The sequence below is a fragment of the Ascidiella aspersa genome, chromosome 1, assembly GCF_963924565.1.
Source record: "Ascidiella aspersa chromosome 1, kaAscAspe10.2, whole genome shotgun sequence".
Taxonomy (NCBI): domain Eukaryota; kingdom Metazoa; phylum Chordata; class Ascidiacea; order Phlebobranchia; family Ascidiidae; genus Ascidiella; species Ascidiella aspersa.
In genome coordinates this window covers 31,494,603-31,513,736 of record NC_139447.1, presented here as the reverse complement: position 1 = coordinate 31,513,736, position 19,134 = coordinate 31,494,603, and the positions used below count along the sequence as shown (strand labels likewise).

The 19,134-nt window shown below is 37.6% G+C and overlaps 3 protein-coding genes across 3 annotated transcripts; 2 read left to right on the top strand and 1 right to left on the bottom strand.

Moving 5' to 3' along the window:
- Window positions 1-296: 296 nt before the first annotated feature.
- Window positions 297-3,879, top strand: LOC146169777 (large ribosomal subunit protein mL46-like). The gene is made up of 5 exons (XM_083389554.1): window positions 297-537; window positions 619-765; window positions 1,395-1,506; window positions 2,663-2,805; window positions 3,508-3,879. The coding sequence occupies exons 1-5, from the start codon at window positions 358-360 to the stop codon at window positions 3,811-3,813; spliced, it is 888 nt and encodes a 295-aa protein (XP_083245680.1). The 5' UTR covers window positions 297-357; the 3' UTR covers window positions 3,814-3,879.
- A 3,119-nt stretch (window positions 3,880-6,998) lies between these two features.
- LOC146169776 (glycerol kinase 5-like) lies at window positions 6,999-8,546 on the top strand. Its single transcript, XM_083387294.1, has one exon. The coding sequence runs from the start codon at window positions 6,999-7,001 to the stop codon at window positions 8,544-8,546; it is 1,548 nt and encodes a 515-aa protein (XP_083243420.1).
- Window positions 8,547-9,899: 1,353 nt separating this feature from the next.
- LOC146169775 (uncharacterized) lies at window positions 9,900-14,154 on the bottom strand. Its single transcript, XM_083390955.1, is given in 9 exon segments — window positions 9,900-11,452; window positions 11,615-11,766; window positions 12,002-12,200; window positions 12,547-12,712; window positions 12,936-13,013; window positions 13,142-13,258; window positions 13,489-13,536; window positions 13,665-13,757; window positions 14,085-14,154. Coding segments are annotated over 8 exon segments (2,352 nt in total). The 5' UTR covers window positions 13,726-13,757; window positions 14,085-14,154; the 3' UTR covers window positions 9,900-9,921.
- Window positions 14,155-19,134: the final 4,980 nt, after the last annotated feature.

Sequence of the window (19,134 nt, the reverse complement as noted above, 5' to 3'; positions counted from 1 at the left end):
TCTGCAGTATGTGGCATAGTATGACAAGTGTACCCTAAAGGTTTATTTCACAGACAAACCTTCACCCCCTTCAGAATGGTGAATGCATACATCTGTTTTTGAAGTTATAAATGCTTAACATCTTGCATTGTTGAAATGGTACACCAGCTGCCATTTGAGTTTCCTTACCACAATCATTATTCTAAAGTTAAACCTTGAGCCCCAATTACGATAGACATAAAAACTGTCACATAGCTTCTTACATCAATGTTTTTTTCCATACCTTCTTTTAATTTTGTTTTTCTGTTTAGCTTATGTGTGATCATTCTGTTTTTCTTTTAAATCAAACAGCAAATAATAAAAAAATAATAATTTGGAATGGAAAGATTTCCTGTTGGACTAATTCTCAGAGGAAGGTCAATATTACAGGCAAAACACCAAATCTCATCTAGTCACTTTTTGTATTATACTTCAAAATGTAAAGTACACACAAAAGGAGAAATTAAATTCAAAGCGCTACCATCAACAGAATGGAAAATTCAGGTTGCTGTTTGTCTGGTAAGTGTATATTGCATTATGAGAGTTTCCCTAACATAATTATAAAAAAGAAAAATTGTTTGTATTCATGCAAAATGACAGACACGGCTCCCATTGCTTGAGGCAAAAAAATTGCCAATTGAGGAGGAATATGCCAAATTAGCGGCCCAAAAAGAACTGGAAAAAAGCTGCCTGAGTGATTGGGAAGCAGAAAGCAACCGACAAAATTACATAATAAAGGAAGTCGAGGTAAAATAAATTATACAGGTGAATAATTTCCTAAGTAATGCATAGTTTTAGTGTGCAAAGTATTGTAATGCCAGAAGTTCCTGATAATCTTTGATTTGTGTGGCAAGTTGTGCTTATATTCGTTAATTAGTTAAACTAAAATGTGATTGTTTACAATAACAAATTTTACCAGAAAAGCAGTTTTTAAACATTATTTATTATGACTGGTATCAACTGTTTGTATATTAAAATGTATTTGTTCGTTTTCCAAAAACACTTGTTAGTTTGTCTACATCTGCCAAAAATATGTTTAAAACATCAAAAAAGTGTAAATAAATTTATGCTTCAACATTTGGGCAATATTTGTTTCATTTAATAATATATAATTTAAAAGGTATTGCTATGTAATGACACTTTGTGCTCAATCAAAAGTTGTTGCCTACAACCTAGACATGCAAGTCAATAACTAATTAACAAAATTGCACAAATCTACAGACTTAGCCCTCCATAAGGAATTTAGCCCCTTGGTAATTATTTACACAGATTTGCAAATAGATTAGGTTTATTTTTTTGACATTTAGTTTGTACAATAAGTTTAGGTTAATAATAATTTTTTGGTCAAATAGAGGTATTTATTCAATTTTTTATAGAAAGGTGTGGAAGGTGGCAAAGATCTGATTGATTTTCAAGAAACACTTCGCGACATAGAAGATATCAACGATTTGGAATTGTCTGAAGTCGAAAGCACATATAAAGAAATAGGTACGGGTTGTTTAAGTTACCAGGTTTTTTCCGGGAAAACTAAATGCCCAGAAGAAAATAAATGCTCCATATACAAATGGATAAATTCTATTCCTGTAAATGACTGTAGCACTGTTAAAAAAGTGCGCTTTCAAATGCAAAGCACATTAAAATGAAAGGTGACTGTATCACATAATAGTTAACCAAGTAGCGAGCAACAATTTATTGTGTAATTAATTTCCTAATATTTATAACCAACCAAATACCCACGTTAGGAGATGTGATCAGAGATAAACTGATACAGATAAATCAGCCGATATTTTACTACCAAATTATGATATAGTTTTTGTAAAATTTATACAAATTTCCTATTTTTTTGCAAAAACTTTTGTTTTGTATCATACCAAGTTACTATACAAAATAAGAGTTTAATAAATATATGTAGGAAGATAAACAGAAATGCTATTTTGATTTACTTTTCATTTAATTCAAATTTTGACTATATTCCAGGTATTTTAAAAATCAGTGTAGGGCATCATTTGGCAGAATTGTAAAAAAACGGGTATCAATATTGGTTTGTTTTAACCAGGGAGTAGTTTGACTCTTTGGTTTCTAGGATTTTTTCGGAATACGGTTCAGTTGTGGTTTCGGTTCAGAGCAAATAAAAAGTTCCGGTTCAGCTCTGGTTCGACCATTGTTATTTGTAAACTGATTTATAAAGTTCAAGTTCGGATGCAATAGTTATGTTAAATCTAAAAATGTTTATGTGGAGAATAATTATTTGAATTGTCATGAGTGTCTAAGTTTCGTTAGGTATTAATAAGCGAGCAGCTCATTATTGGGAAGAAATCGCCTAAACCAGTTTATAAATTTCTGGTTTGATTTCGGTTCAACTCCCTACTAGTTTCAACAAGTGATCTCAGTTAATTGGTAGTTTTGATAAAAACAGAAATGTAGTGACTACTTCGGGAGCACAATAGTTGGAGGCTGTAGTAAGATGTAGTAAAAATATCGAAGTCCAATCATTTTGAATTTTCAACACCAGATGAGATGTTGAAAAATAAATAAATCTGATGTTGAAAATGAATAAATAGTTTTTCGAACTGTTGAAAATGATACCTACTTCTGTAATGATACCTAAAGTACTTCTGTATAAATAATGTTATATTTTTTCAAGAAATTGATGACAATGACCTCACCAACATACAACGTCGACCTCGAGACTCACTTGTTCTTATTGTGAAGCGAAATTTGGGTAAAGACCAAATATGGTCGCTACCTGTCAGTGCTTACCTATTAAAGGAGGCGCCATTAAAACAGGTGAGAATATTTGAAAATATCTGTCTTACCTCTGGTGAACTAAATTTATATATATAATGTACGAATCTAAAGTGTGCAAAATGTAATCCCAAACCTAAGCACCCCATTTGAACTTCTGAAAAAAAACAGTGCTGATTTAAGTCTACAATGGAAAACGAATTACAAGTACCAAGTATATGAGAATCAAGCTATACCGCTTGTTTTTTTGGTACTATATATTTGTTTTATTTTTATGTGACTCACAATCCTATTATTTCTCGTAAAAAAAGTACAGCTGTCCTAAAAACACGGGATGCCAAGTAGATTTTCCTAGTCAGGATTGGTATTGCACTATAATAATTTGCATTCGCCAATCAGGCAGTTGCCTTTCAATCAGCACTCGCTTTAATCGCCGTCTGTGAATTTTCGTCCTACCTAATTGTTTTTTATCGTTTCTTAAAATTTTACAGAAATATATTTCGCCTGATGAATAGGCATCCATCATTTTTTTTCAAATAGAAATCGATTTTCGTTTATATATTTCTATCAAATTTAAATAATGATTTTATGATTTTTACCAGTCTTAAGATAATCTGATACGAAAGCAAGAATCTTGATTTAACATTTTATTGTTTGCGGAAAATTCCTTCCGTGTTTCAGCCTGTTAGTACAGATGCCACCACATACATGCGTCTAATAACCACCAGGCGCTTATATGTACAGGTCGCCAAAGACGCACTGAAGCGTTACGTGGGAGACTGCGGCGCCCAGTTTCTGTCCAACTCTCCGGCAAACTTCTTCAAGCAAAAGTTGCCCGAGCGAATACGTCCAATCGCGGGTGCCCTTGGCCTTAAGAACTTCGTTTTCAGCGCCTTTGTTCCGCGCAACTCGAACACAACTTGTATGCCCACGCTTAAGCTACAGCCCGACCCGAAGAGGGTTGTCGAATACGCTTGGCTGGCGCGAGACGAGATAAAGCAGTACCTGGATCGAGTGGAAGCCAAAGCGGTCCGCGACATTGTGCTTTGACGAATCTGCAGCTTTTTATGGACGTGCTGATAGCGAAGTCGGTGTATTGCACTCGACCATAGGTGCTGTTATGTTCTGATAGGCTTGCCATGTAGCTCCTGGTAAACCTACTTAAAAAAAATTGGACAGCCGAACCAAACCTAGCTGCATACTAGGTGTTTCTCGGCTTAGCATAAGTAAGACATCAGTAGGCACCTAAAATAACAATATTTAGAGCTATCTTTTATATTTATTTTGGACCGCCTTTGTTCGTTAACCATCCGCAAAAGAAAACACCTTATTTTATCAGTTAAAAAATACATAAACCTGTTACATTTAGCTTACATACCTGAATTTCATGCCCCGTCACAATTTTCCTTCTTTCCTTTGTTTACTCTTCACAACAATCCTTTTGGTAGCTGTTGAGTGCGTACAAGTTTCAATTAAAAATGATATCATTTTGCAATGATTGTTTGATCGCCAAACCTCTTTAGTCGATGTTTCCTAACCCCCTCTTTAGGCCGCGACCCAAAATTGAGTATCACTTTGATTTGGTGTGCTCGCTGACTAAATTGAAAAATTTCTAGTTCAATTGTTTTTCTAGCCTGCCCTGCTTGCAGCATTGCTCGACAGATTCGGCGAGTCTGCGATAGATTTCGGTGTACTAATAATATGTAAGCCGTAATCGTTGATCAAAATGCAGCTTCAGAAGGGCTAGACCAGTGGTTCTCAACCTTGTTTTCTTTCGTGGCCCATTTTTGTTGCACAAAAATTTTGTGGCCCAATAAACTTTTATGAAAGAACAAACTGTAAAAAAAGGTTTAGAACAAAAAATAGCGAAGCAGATGTTAAAACAGATTATTTATTCAACCGTGCATTAGTGAGATACTTGCTGCTAAACAATAAGTTTCCATTTCATTTCATTCCTATTGAATCCCTTCCCAAGCAATTATATTCCTGTAAAATTAGGTATAGACACAAATGAAACTAAATTATTTAGATATGACACAAATGAAACTATCTAGGTACTATACAAATGGAACTAAATTCTTTAATAAATCTAACTTTTTCAAATTGTTGTGTGACCCACCTAAAAAGTTTTCATGGCCCACTAGCTGAGAACCGCTGGGCTAGACCAATATGCAAAAGTAAAGTAGGTTGGAAGTAAATTTGCATCTATGTCTTGTCGTTAAAGATCCCCTTTCAAAGCGATAAAGACGAAGGCAATTGCAGGCGTATAACTATTTAGTACAGTAAACGAAATATTAGCAAACAAGTCGATTATTTTAACAAAATAATGGCAGTTTTAAAGAGTTGCTGGGTTCTCCAATTTTGTTACATATATTAAATCTTTGTGTCTATTAAAAAAACAATAGTAAAATAGAAAATGTATTTGGGTACACTATTCACGGAATGTAATGTAGCTTGATAATGAGTTGCAAAGCAAAAAAAATTGAGTACATGATTAAAAATTCGGTACGAGCTTGTCTATCATCTTTAAGCTCGCATCAAAACGTCCTAATCTAGATGATGTCGATCTACTCGACCTTTTTTTTTTCTTTTTTTTTTTACCTTTTTAGCTTTGCAATTCAAAAATGTATTATTTTCGAAAATATGGAAACATGGATTGACTGGCTTATGATCTTCACGACGGCGACTTGTTTGTGGATTTCACGGAATTTCGCACAATATGTGTGGGATCATATTTTTAGCTATGGCTAACTACTTTTTTAATTGTCATTACGCTTTTATTAGATATCTCTGTCCAGATGTAGTACGACCAGTGTTATGGTCACGGGTGTGTTTGTCTTGCCAGTGCTAATTCCGTAACCGTCCTATTTTGGCTAGACAGGCCTGTAAGACAGAAGAACACATATCCTGTTCAAAAGGAAGTTAATACCGAAAGTATGTGTTCGGAGCTGATATCCGATGTCACATCGTAGTAGGCTATAGTATCGATAGTCGCTCGTTACTAGGGTTGTTAACCGCCTTTTAGACAACCGACAGCAATAGGCATTTTAGTCGCATGGTCGTCGATTTAACGCAAAGCTTTTCACTTTGAAATGAAAATTCTTATAAAGTTAAAACTGCAAATGTCAAATCATAAAAATAAAGAACGAACAACTTCGTCCGCACAAGATTTACATTTTCTCAAACTAAATTATGTAATGTTTTCATGCTTCGCCTAAGTTATAGCGCCTTTGCAAAACATTAATTGTTGTATTTCGTCTTCGTTATTTGGACGAGGTTGAAAACGCTGTAGCTTGGTTGCTGCGTTTCGTAAGTTAAATACTAAACACGAAATCAAAGTTTGCATTTTTGTTGACTGTACCTGAAGCATTTTAGGTTAATTACCTGGAAACCAACAGCTTTACTTGGTAAATTTCATAAGTTTCGCTACTTAACGTTTTACCCAGATTAGAAATTTCCTCGTCAAAAGGCATATGAACCTTCTATTATATTTATCTTGCCTCAAATCCAATCGTTCTATAGTTGCGCAATTATGAATCGGTTGACTTTGCAAGTCCTAATGTGTCTACTTAAATTGTGACATTTAACGACTTTAATTCCAAACCATAAACAACACGTAGATCGGAAGGCCAACCTTAATCTGTAATTAGCCTATCTTGAAGAGGTTTCAGAATGTGTTTAAATCTTATGCATCACCATTGTAAAATGGCATGTTGGCCGTACAACGCAACAACATTATGAATCACACGTTATCCGGAATTCCATACAATACATACGTTGGTTTGGGCCCATTCACACAGTATAGTGTGCGTGTTATGACTACCGGTACAACTGACTGGCAACCGAAAACTGTGCGAAAGGGCCGTGTTATGAGACTTCAACACACGCATGTGGATATACGTGTAATATTTTCGTAACTGGTTGTTGAGTTACTGGACGAAATATGCACAGAAATTTGCCAAACAAGGTAAAATAAGTATTACGATATTCATTTTTACAAAGGATTTAGTGAATTTATTGTTTTTCGTGGTACTGGCTAATTCGGAAACAATGTGCTTTTCCTGAGCGAGCATGCATCGCGCGGTTGACAGCTATATATGCGACCAGGAGCTTTAAGCAAACAAGCTGGGTAAGAAGTTAATGATTTACTTCCGTAGTTTGGCGAAGAAACGCGCAGCCACGGACTTTGAAGCAAAGCCAGCAGCAGCAATAGGGATAGACAGCAGTGACCAGCAATGGAGTCAACTAGCAAGGAATACGTCCTGTCGTTGGACGTGGGCACAACCAACGTCAGGTGTTTTATCTACGACAAGACAGCTACGATTGTGGGAAGGTCGTCTCGGCCGCTGAACATACTCAGACCAGAACCGCAGGCGTCCGAAATGGACCCGGTCGAACTGTGGGCCACCGTACAGGAGGTCATAAGCGATTCGATTGCAGATGCCAAGATAGCCGCAAGCAGTGTAGTTTCCATGGGCATATCCACCCAACGCGCCACCTTCATCGTCTGGAACTCTGAGACCGGAGCGTACTTTCACAATTTCCTAGTGTGGCAGGACACGCGCGGAGATTCGATCTCGAACGAGTGGAACGACTCGTACCTTATGAAGGCGGTGCGCGTCGGTTCAAAAAGCCTTCACACAGTCACACAGCAAAAGCGCTATCTCGCCGCTTCCGTGCTGAGGTTTAGAACGCAGCACGTTTCGATCCGACTTCTCTGGCTGCTCAAGCAATACCCGAAAATCAAGGAGCTGGCGCAGGGCGGCAAAGTCTGCTTTGCCACCTTGGATACGTGGCTTGTGTGGAAGCTGACCAACGAAAAGGTGTTCGTTTCAGAGTATTCGTGCGCAAGCTCGACCGGACTTTACGATCCTTACACGCTAGACTGGAGCGACTTCTTTCTCAACCTGCTGCGCATTCCTCGCAGCATGTTCCCACCCATACTGGACACCAGTGACGACTACGGTGAATGCGACCCAGAGCTGTTCGGCGCAAAAATCCCGATCCGCTGTGTTGTCGGCGACCAGCAGTCGGCCATGTTCGGGCAGCGCTGCGTAAACGCGGGCGACGTCAAGCTCACGATGGGAACCGGAGCGTTTCTCGACGTAAACGTCGGCGCCAACCCGCACACGTCGGTCGCCGGCTTCTACCCGCTGATCGGGTGGAAGATCGGCGATAAAATAGCGCACATTGCAGAGGGAAACTCCAACACTGCCGGGACCGCGATAGATTGGCTCGTGTCAATGGGAATCATTAAATCACCGGAAGAAATTGACCAGCACCTTGCTGAATGCGATACATCGGGCGGGGTTTACTTTGTACCTGGCTTTAACGGCATCCACGCTCCTGTAAATGATTACCTGGCCTGCGCATCCCTTATGGGCTTGAAAGAAGAAACGCGGCCCTGCCACATTGTGAGGGCCGTAGTGGAGTCGCTGGCCTACCGAAATCAGCAGCTTTTCGCCACCATGGCGGCCGAAACGAAGTTAAGGATTCAGAAGGTGGTGTGTGATGGCGGTGTATCGGTTAATTCGTTTCTTATGCAGACGACTAGCGACCTTATAAGCCGGAAAATTTATAGGCCTTCTCACAGTGAAATGTCGGCCCTTGGTGCGGCCTTCTTTGCAGGAATTGCGGTAGGGTTTTGGAAAGAAGAGCAACTGCAGTCATTGGTGCAAGTAAAAAATGTCATTGAACCGACACCAGCTAATCTTCAAAAATTTACACGCGAAATGTCTAATTGGTCGAAGGCGGTGAAGAAGTCTCTTGGTTGGTATAAGTGACGACCGCCCTTAAAATGTTTTACATTCAAATTCAGGGTGTTTTGTCGTTTAAATATTTTACATTTAAATTCAGGGTATTTTTTAAATTATGCCACCGTAACGATTTGGTAAGTTTACGAATCGTAAAAAACGTTACAGTATTTTTTAATGCGAGGGTATACATGGTTTGGTTTACAATTTTGAAAGTTATGCAAGCCTCAGTGTTACATTTGTTTACTAACTTTTCCTGCACAATGTTAATTTTAGAAATTTGTCGTTCATGTCGAAATCGACACTGTTGATTAACTACATAAAATGTGTTGATGTACTATTTTACAATATATGCCACTATTTAAAATACAGAAAAACGAGCTACCAAGGGGCTGTGACGACTTTTAAGGCAAATAATTAAAAAAAAACAGTGATCGTCGTAGAATGGAGATCATAACAACGGTCGTACTCATTAAATACCCATCATGGGATTACCCCTTGTGAATAAATGTCAAACGAGTAAGAAGAATTGACCGCTGTTCAAAATTAATAAAGGCAATGAATCCTCTCAAATATCGTGTTTGGTATGCACCGAAAAATATTTCTTCACGCAGCGTGCTTGATTTGTTTAATCTGAATTGACTATAAGGTTGGATATATTTGCCAGTGAACACAAAAAATTTTCAAATTGATTAATTTTTGAAACAGTGAAGCTTCGACAATAAATAATGTTCAACCAGCGCAGGTACAAAACGTGGTGTGAAAGACTATATATTGATTTAGCCCATTTGCAGAATACAAGTGACTATAGTAGTCAATCGTGGTACTATTTTTTAAAGAAAATGTTTACACAAACTACCATACTCACATATCGTTAAACTTCAAACTTGTTTTATAATTGGGCGAAAACAGCAATTGAGAAAACGATGTATTAATAAGATTAACGAATGTATATTTTTCAAATTATAAATGATAAACATTTAAAATGATTAATAAATAATGATTTTCCGAAAATCCTTCTTCACAGTATAGCTTTTGTAGCATCTCTCGAATACTTGGAGAAGCAGCTCAATTATTATAATAAAACTTCTGCTCCGGGTGACTGAGCATTGTATAAATTTAAGCTTTAATTCAGTTTTATGGATTAGTGGCATTTTTTTGGATTGCGAAAATACTTCTTGACAATACCAAATATTGTTTTCCTTATGGCTGATGTCAAGCTTTATAAAATTGTTTAGAGCTAGTCAACTGTTGTCCACCATGCATCTACGTCTATTATCTTTTTTTGGATTTAAATAACAAAAATCACATACATTTTTCAGTAACATTTTTATTGCGGGATAAATATCTATCAATAGATCGAGAAAGTTTCGATATAATCAGATAATTTTATTACAGAACACATTTATTTTTTTCCAAAGAATCCTCCACAGTAACCGTCGTAGCATGTTTCAAATACTTTAGGCTTGAAATCGACGCAGTGGCCGTTTCCACCATCGGGGCATTGACATTTGTAATGCTTGGTTACTTTGCAAAGTGGGTATTCGCAAGCGGAAGTGGCAGTAAGAACAACCTTCCCCGAGTAGATCCAACAATCGGCTGACTCATGCTTGTCTTCTGGGCACTCATAAGCGCCGGGTTGTGTGCAAGTGCGCGTGCGGTGCTTCTGACCGGTTCCACATGAAGAGCTGCATTTGCTCCAAGCACTCCAGGCGAGTGTTGGACAACTGCCGGTTTGACAATTACGAGACTCTTTTGAGCCCCCAGAGCAACCCTTTCCATTTGGGTAGCAAACACGTGACCTGCTCTGACGTCCTCCTCCGCAAGTCTGGCTGCAAGGACTCCAGTTTGTCCAATTCTGGTAGAAAGGACACTCGCCCAAGTTGCAGGTCTCAGTCTGAGTTTCCTTGCCGCCGTAACAGTTATCTCTCTTGTATGAGACGCAGGGACGCTTCCTTGTCCTCTGTCCTCCAGCGCACGACTTAGAGCATGTGGACCACGATTCCCAGTGCGAGTAGTAAGGAGCGATGCCTGAATGCGGGTTATAGAGCTGGGGACGCGGGATGTAGCAAAGATTCTTTTCACAACAACCGGAGAAGCTTCCCTTCAGTTTGAGGTAACCTCTAAGATGGTGGTTGGCGTATGGGCAAGGCTGGGGTCGCGGGTACGGGAATTGTGGGAAAGGAGGATATTGTGGAAGTGGATAAGTCGGGGGTCGTGGATGTGATGGAGGTTGTTGGTAAGAATATGGCTGTGGGTTAAGAGGACCTTGTGGGTAACCTTGACCTCCGTTTGGGTAACCTTGACCTCCAGTTGGGTAACCTTGACCTCCGGTTGGGTAACCGTGACCTCCTGTCGGGTAACCTTGACCTCCGGTTGGGTAACTTGGTGCATCACCTGGGCAATAAGGAAGTGGGTTCTTTCCATGTCCGAAAAAGTCTCCAAGGCCATAATCTCTTTCTTGGGCGATTGGTTGAGATGAGTTAATTTCATGCGAAAACGGGAGCGGAATGTAAGGGTTTGGCTGTGGTGTGAATATCGGGAAGCTGATCTGTCTAAGGATCACTCTCCAGTTGTCTGGTCGAACATGGCCGCTGCAAACTTTGTTCCAGAATGCATGACGATACTGTTGGGGCACAACGGTGATTGTGATGTTATAAAGGACGTCGCGAACTTTACGGTAGCTCAATGACGAATCGAGCACGCAACCAGACTGCAAGCAGTAGTGGTAGTTGCTAAGGAAGTCGACAGGACTTGCGTGTTGGTTGAATGGCAAGCACATCGGTTGACCGTAAATGTCTCTTGGTGATGGGTTCGGCTTGCGATGATTGTCTTCTCCCGATCGCACTTTGATCTTGTGTAACTCAGCGGGGTAAAAGCAATGGAGGCCAGGTTTGCTGCATCCACCGATCAATGAGCAGTCTTGGGGTGACATTCTTGCGTTAAATTAAAGCATTTTAGAAATGTTTTACGGTATATATGGGTTTACTGCTTATTCTAGTTTTGAAAATTAGTCCTAGATTAATTCAAGTCTGGATTTTATGGCAGTCCAACGTGGTCGGTTAAAGTTAGAATATTTTATGGCCTTTTATCTTTACTATACTGTACCTCGCCATCCGGCTCTCTTAGGTTTAATTCCAATGTACTGAAGCACATCAACCATGTAGCAACCAGCTGGTTGAGCGTAAATTTCCTCTAGGTTTTGATTGATCAAACATTTGGTGTAGATGCCATTCCACTTCTTGTTACTCTGTAAGAAAAGATATTTATGTTTTTTTTTCTTGAGTAATATTTTTTGTTTCTTTGTTATAAATAATAATCAAAGTTTTTTTTGTCTATTTGATTGTCGAAACCCAGCTTTTCCAAGGAAAAAAATGCGAGTCTCTAATTGAACTCGGTGAGGTTCCAAAGATTATCAACTTACATTTTTCGAATGAGAACGCAAGATAATTATTTGGCATCAATTTTTTTACATCATTCCTCACCGTTTTTTCGTATTTGCGTACGAGTCTTTTGAAAGCTTTGTTTCTGATGGCGAGGTGGCAGACGGGAACACCTGGAAGGATTGTGTGGCCAGCTGCTCGTCGGATGATCGCAAGTTCAACATCAAAGTAACAACCAGGTTGAGAATGACAAGCTAATCGGTTTGTTTCCAAACTTGGGTCGTGTGAGTTGCATGCGATTCTGAAAGAAAAACAAACAAACACATCCTTACTATGAAAGATGCCCACGCATATTCGTGTTAGTGATTTAGCCCTTCTGAATCTGCTTTTTGGCCAACCATTACGGCTTTCGTATTATTAGTACACCGAAAGCCATCACAGACTCACCGAATCTGCCAATCAATTGCATCATTTCGATCGTGCAATTGCATCATTGACCGACAGATTTCTCCTTAACTATATTGTAGTTTACATGGAATTTGTTCACATAACAATAAAGTTAAAATTGATTTCTGTTCAAAACATTCCATATTACTTTTCAGTTTAAAACATTGCATAATGCAAAAGTTGTGGCAAACAATATTCACCTCTGGCAGTAGGGTACGTCCACTGGTGGAGTAAGTAGATTGAAGATGTTTGGGTCGTTTGCGTTGATTCTGCAATTTGCGGGGAATGTCAAGGGGCAGGGTGAATGAGGTGGGTAAAAGGGGGGATATTGAGCTGGTGGGTAACGGTAAAGAGAAGAACCGCCTCCTGTAAAACAATAAAACCATTTGAAGTTATAAGTTTAGTCGACTTAACTATGTCAGTAGGCTATTTTACAATTTAACTTTGCTGGCTTAAATTTTTTTCAATTTATATTACCACGTTTTAAGCAACAAGAATGAACATTGCATCTTCGTACCAAAAGTTTTAAACCAGAGTTTGTTTACGTCTTACTTGTTTACTTTACCAATAAATAAACCTATATTCCTACCAATTTGGTAGTTTCGCCCTTCGGGGTCGTTGGCTTCAGTAGTGTTTCCGTATATCTCTTCGATGGCACCAATAGAAACTACAAACAGAAAAGCATTCAATTAGTTTTTTATTAGATCACTTTTCGGACATTGGATATTGTTAAACGCGTGCCAGCTTTCTAAATTATGTCACTTTATTTTACGTATAGCTGAGTTTTTGACTTACTAAATTTCAAGAAGCAGTTATTGTTGTAGAAAGCGCAATGTGTTGGACAATCTTCTTGAGAAGTTACGGTTGCGCTGTCGGGGTCACAAGGGTTCAAAGTGCACGGAGTGGTTGATGCTATAATGAAAAGTAAACGATTATTACTTGTCAATGTTTGATAAATGTCTTTGGCCAAACGTTTATTTTAATTAAATTATGTCACCAAATTATTCAAAACTTTTTGTTTTTCTTTATAGGTATACATAGGCAAAGTCCACGTACGTTGAACAAAAACGTCACTGCAAAAATATTTTCCATGGTCATTGCAAAAATATTTTCCATGTTAAACAATATTTCATTAAACTTACCTTGGTCAATCTCTCCCGATGTCACCAAATCTGTTAATATTTTGCATTCTGCAAATAGAAAAAGAATTGTTAATAATTAAAATAATTTACCAACATCAACATAAAGGTTTTGTTTTTATAATTTTTATCCTATAAATGCATTCTTAGTTACTTATTTATTCATCAAAATACATTACCTTGTTGTCCAAGCGCAAAAGTCACTAGGAGCGCTAGACTGAAAACAAAAATCAATCTCATCTTGAGCGATTCAGTTTAGGTTTGCAGAATTTCTGAAAATGAAAACAATATACTTGGTATACATATATATCGAGAAATGTAAAGAAAATCAACAAAATTATGCTATATTTTATACAACGCATATGACAATAAAGATATCGATTATGTACAACATACATAAAATTAAGATGAAGTCCCTAATTGCATTTTGTTTTCAGTGTATAATTCGTTTGTTTTTATACTATCAATCGCTATTAAACTTTCCCGTCTCTTTTCATTATTTGCATCTTTGTGCATACATTATAAGTTACATTTTTAGTTTTATTTGCTTTAATTAAACCGAAGTTTGCCCCTTCAAAGAATTATTTTCTAGCACTTACCTTGTGTTTCGTCCAACTTTTTATTTCGAAAGAGTCGCTCTCCCTGGAACAATTCGCTTCAAACTTGTCGCGAACTTGTGACTTTTGGAGAGAAGCTTGTCCCTTTTATACTTTAACCAGACGTTCACCGGCCAGTACTTGCCCCTGGCTGGCCTGGCTTTTGTGACGTTGAAGACGCGCGACTTATAATTAGCTTTACCTTCTGGGAGGGTTTTCTACAATTACGAACTAAAGTGAATCATCAAAATCATTTCTGGTAAATCGCTCGCTGCCAAATTTACTCCTTTGCAAAACGTAAATTTCTTAGCTGTTCGTTGAAATTTGAAAATACTTTTTATGTTTTTATTAAAATTATTATTATTTTTTTTAATTTTCGTTTAAAAAATATTCTCATCATAAAGATGGCTTTTATAAAATACTCAAAGTAAATTTTGCAGTGAATCATTTTATTGAATTTCTTTAAAAAATGGCTTGTTTAGAATCAATATATTTTTGCAATGCGTTAATACAGTCTGTCTTCCGGAATAGTTGGAAGCATATATAGTAGGGCGGGTCGTGAAATCTTTTTTTTTTCAAACCCACCTGCCTTATATGGATTTTGATAGATAGACACCTTAAACCGTTATATACAAAATTTAAGCTCATTTGAACATGTATTGGTTAAGGAAATTGAGTCCAATTTTTGCCGAAAATTGCAAAATCTGGTAAAAACGCGAAATTTTAGGTTATGTTTAATCTATGTTTTTCAAGTGAAATTTATCTGCTGTGACTTAATACTTGTTTTTTTAGACAGTTAAAAACTCGAGTTTTCGGGAGTTCAACTTGGAAAGAATAACTCCCTTTCTTCTTAAATTTCCAAACAGGATTTCTTGCTTCTGTAACGATTCTAATAGCTCTTTCAATTGACTGGGTATGATTCGCAATTTTACTAACTTTGAGCATAATGATTGGAGGTTGTAGCGAGACGTAATAAAAAATATCAAAGCCCATACAGAAGTAGGTTGCATTTTGAACGTTTCGAATAACTCGTTATTCAGTTTAAACATGTATTGCAACAAGTATTATATAACCTTTCTGATTTTTTCCAACTGATGTTGTCCTCTGTTATTAAACTGGTTCTGTTGGATATTTCCAGTTTGTCATTTCGTTATAATCCTCCGCTTTAAATTTAGTGCTTTGATATATTGAACTGTTTCACACTGTTATCTCCAAACTAATTTTTGACCACATATCTTTTATATTATGGACCGCTTTTCCTCGTATCATTAGATCATTGTCAGTCCCTTACCAATGTCACAATTCCCCCGGTACTCTATCCTTCTTTTATATAAAAAATGCATAGTGTGCATGATTTGGCGACTTACTGTAGAAAGTTCATCTTACTGCAAAAGTTCAATCTCTGATAAGGCTGTATTCAAATTTTTATATGGTATGATTTAAGTCCCTTTTTTACATATTTAACGAAATATTACTTTTTACCCCTAATTGAAAAAAATCTTAACTCAAAATCCTGACGTGATGCACAAATATCAATGCCCGATTTGAACTCAGCACCCTAAAATTAGTCAAAAAAGGTTGCCACCTTGGCTGGAGCAAATTTGCTGTAAACCAGTGTTATCCAGGTGGCTACATTTCACATAAACGCCTCTGTTGCGTCACATATTTGACGAGCGGCATCAATCGCAAGACGCTTAATGTGACGTCACAAAAGCCCCTCAGGCACTTTTTGCCCAGAAACCATAGTATTTTGAGTTCTGGCTGGTCGACGTGAACCCACAAAGCACATGTGGTATCTTTAATTTGGCTTATCTTTAATGCTACTAATCGCGATGATTCAACCTTCGGCGTTGTGGTTCTATGAAGCCACAATTTTAGAAAATTGTCGTGTTTTTGCCATAATTTAATTTAATTTTAAGATCCAAGTAACGCAAGGTGCTGATAATGAAATCAGAATAACGAAAATGGATTTGTTTGTCTTTGTAAATAATGCATTTTTTCAGCTATCTGCAAAACAAAGTTTAAGACATTTGACAATTTTTTTGTAGGAAGTCTCCCAACTTTAATCTTTTCATTGCGTAACATTAAATCGATTTAATAATAATTAAGCGTTGTCTGACACGAATTTTTGAACCAACACTTTGGAATCGTTTTGCAGCGTGGTGCATTTAATGCATATTAAAAAAGATAATATACTTTCGAAAGTGTTATTTAAGTGAGGCTCTGGTTTCTTTGGAGCGAAAAGAAGGTCAAATCATCATGATTAACTGCAACTAACTGAACATCAACGACACTTGCTCTCGCCGTAAACTACAGGGTTTGGACAAAAAATGCTACAGGGAAATATTGGGTTGCGTCACAAATATAGGCTCGGTTGATGGTCACGTGTTTAACATGAGACATGAAGTTCAAAATAATGTAGTGTTTTGGACAGTCAAAGCAGAGTGCGGTTCCACTATAGGCAACCAAGTTTTCTTCAGTATTGTTTTAACGCAGTGTTTATGCTTGGTCAGGCAATTTGATGTTATTAAAACACAACCTAATAACGATGTTGGACGTACTTATATCACTTACACACACGCAACTTAGGGGGCGTTTTATCTTTTTTAAACAAAATGACCCAAAATATCATATAGATTTGTTGGTAACCGCTCCGTTGTTCAAAATAGCTCGTATGGGTCAAAAAGTGAGGACCAATTTTCACCGAAAGTGTGTTCAAAAGATTGGTATGGTGAATTACGAGACTGTTTCGTTTAACTTAAAAATGATTGCTAAGTATGTCGCGTAAATCGACATCTTCTTAAAAAAGACGTTTCTATAGCATTTGAATCATCGTCAGTTAAGTTTCAAGCTACATTACAGATACGTGCATAACGTACCTAGTGATTTCGATTAATTATATGGGCCGAAAATTTATTTTCGGGACATATCTTGTTTTTGCCGTTATTATATGGGCCGAAAATTTATTTTCGGGACATATCTTGTTTTTGCCGTTATTATATGGGCCGAAAATTTATTTTCGGGACATATCTTGTTTTTGCCGTTATTCTTTTTTGGTTTCCTATGGTTTCCTATGGTTTCCTATGGTTTCCTATGGTTTCCTATGGTTTCCTATGGTTTCCTATGGTTTCCTATGGTTTCCTATGGTTTCCTATGGTTTCCTATGGTTTCCTATGGTTTCCTATGGTTTCCTATGGTTTCCTATGGTTTCCTATAGTTTCCTATGGTTTCCTATGGTATGTTTCAGACCGATTTTTGTCCGAAGCTTTATAGAAAAAGTATACATCGTAGAACCTTCAAATTTTCAGACATGGCGTAGAGTGGTATGTAGGTGCTTTGTAGAATTTTATGAGGCTGCACCCCCAGGGGCCTTTGCTTGGGGGGCAAAAACCTGAAATATTGCGTTTTAGCTCTTTCTAGCTAACGACTGCCATCTAGCAGCAGAAAAACTTTCATACAGAATTCGTTCATATTAGCTTGCTTTGTCCAGCTTGTGAAGTGACGAAGCGACTCACCGCCTGATGCGCTTTATTGTCCCGCGCGTGAGACTTTCATTGTGCGAAGTGGCACGTCCGAAACTGGGATCGTGCGACTTGCATTTTAAAAAGATGCTTCTCTTTAGTAAAATTACTTAATGCTGTTAAGAAACAACTTATTTTACCGCCGCAAATTTAAATGCGAAATCTGGTGGCAACTCTAATCCAACATATCAACACCAGGCCTACACAACTTAAAATTGTGTGTTGATACGTTGGATTGGAGTAAAATACCATACAGGTGCAAATAGCAAATATTCTCCAAATACGATTTTTTCAAATATTCTCCAAACCGTATTTCATCGTATTGTCGCGGTAACATACAAAGAGGTCAGGCCGTGAATAAAGTTTCATCCACCGTACAATTAACGGAGGGAAGCATTTCGAGTAGGGATGTTCAAGGCAGAATATCGGCGACACATTTATAATGCTTGCTTTAAATGCGGCGTCAGCATTTTTTGGGGCGACCAATTACTTCGCGATAAGCTTCGCCTAATAATTAAGTGTCAATAGGGTGTATTTACCGCCGCGAGTTTAAATGCGAAATCCTAAGGCAGTGTACGCCTCTCTGTTAGCACCTGTTGTGCATCTTGCTCCAACCAACATACCAACATCAGGCCTAAACAACTAGCAAAACTTTCGATTTAATAGTTTGCGTATTGAGAACATAATAGTGTTTTTCATATTGTTTAAAACTACAGATTTAAAGCCTGTTTTAACAGTGATTGCTCGGCCCAAGCCATGGTAAAAAAATACCGAGTAAAAGTTTGCAAAAGTATAGCAAACCATAGGCGTTAAACCATTTTTAGTCTTTAAGAGAATAATAATATTTCCTTTTCAAACAGGTAAGCTGGTCAAAATTTAATAAAATGACCATACGCATTATCTACGTAAATTCTATATATCAAATGGATGTTTCGATCATTCCCCAAATTCTACGCCATATTTGAACCCCTTTCGCAACAAAGGCATAAGTTAAGTGGGGAAGTTTTTGGCCCATATCTGTTTTTGCTTGCAGAAACAAGTTAAGGAAAATAAAAAACAAAATATATAATATAAAGTACACAATACAAAATATTAAAAAAATAAAATAAAATAAAATAAAAAAAATAAAATAAAGTAAAAATTGAAAATAAACACTAAGCCCTGAAAATATACCCCCTGACAAAATATACAACAACCGCACCGCCGTCTAGTTCTTTTTTGGTTTCCTATGGTTTCCTATGGTTTCCTATGGTATGTTTCAGACCGATTTTTGTCCGAAGCTTTATAGAAAAAGTAGACATCATAGAACCTTCACATTTTCAGACATGGCGTAGAGTGGTATGTAGGTGCTTTGTAAAAGTTTATGAGGCTGCACCCCCAGGGGGCTTTGCTTGGGGGGTAAAAACCTGAAATATTGCGTTTTAGCACTTTGTAGCTAACGACTGCCATCTAGCAGCAGAAAAACTTTCATACAGAATTCGTTCATATTCGCTTGCTTTGTCCAGCTTGTGAAGTGACGAAACGATTCACCG

What these genes read in the sequence shown, in the direction of transcription:
- LOC146169777 (XM_083389554.1), top strand. Translation starts at nt 358, where the DNA reads ATGGAAAGATTTCCTGTTGGACTAATTCTCAGAGGAAGGTCAATATTA. An exon ending in ACATAATAAAGGAAGTCGAG is followed by an intron (nt 766 to 1,394) that starts GTAAAATAAATT and finishes AATTTTTTATAG; the next exon opens with AAAGGTGTGGAAGGTGGCAA. An exon ending in AGGAGGCGCCATTAAAACAG is followed by an intron (nt 2,806 to 3,507) that starts GTGAGAATATTT and finishes TTATATGTACAG; the next exon opens with GTCGCCAAAGACGCACTGAA.
- LOC146169776 (XM_083387294.1), top strand. Translation starts at nt 6,999, where the DNA reads ATGGAGTCAACTAGCAAGGAATACGTCCTGTCGTTGGACGTGGGCACA.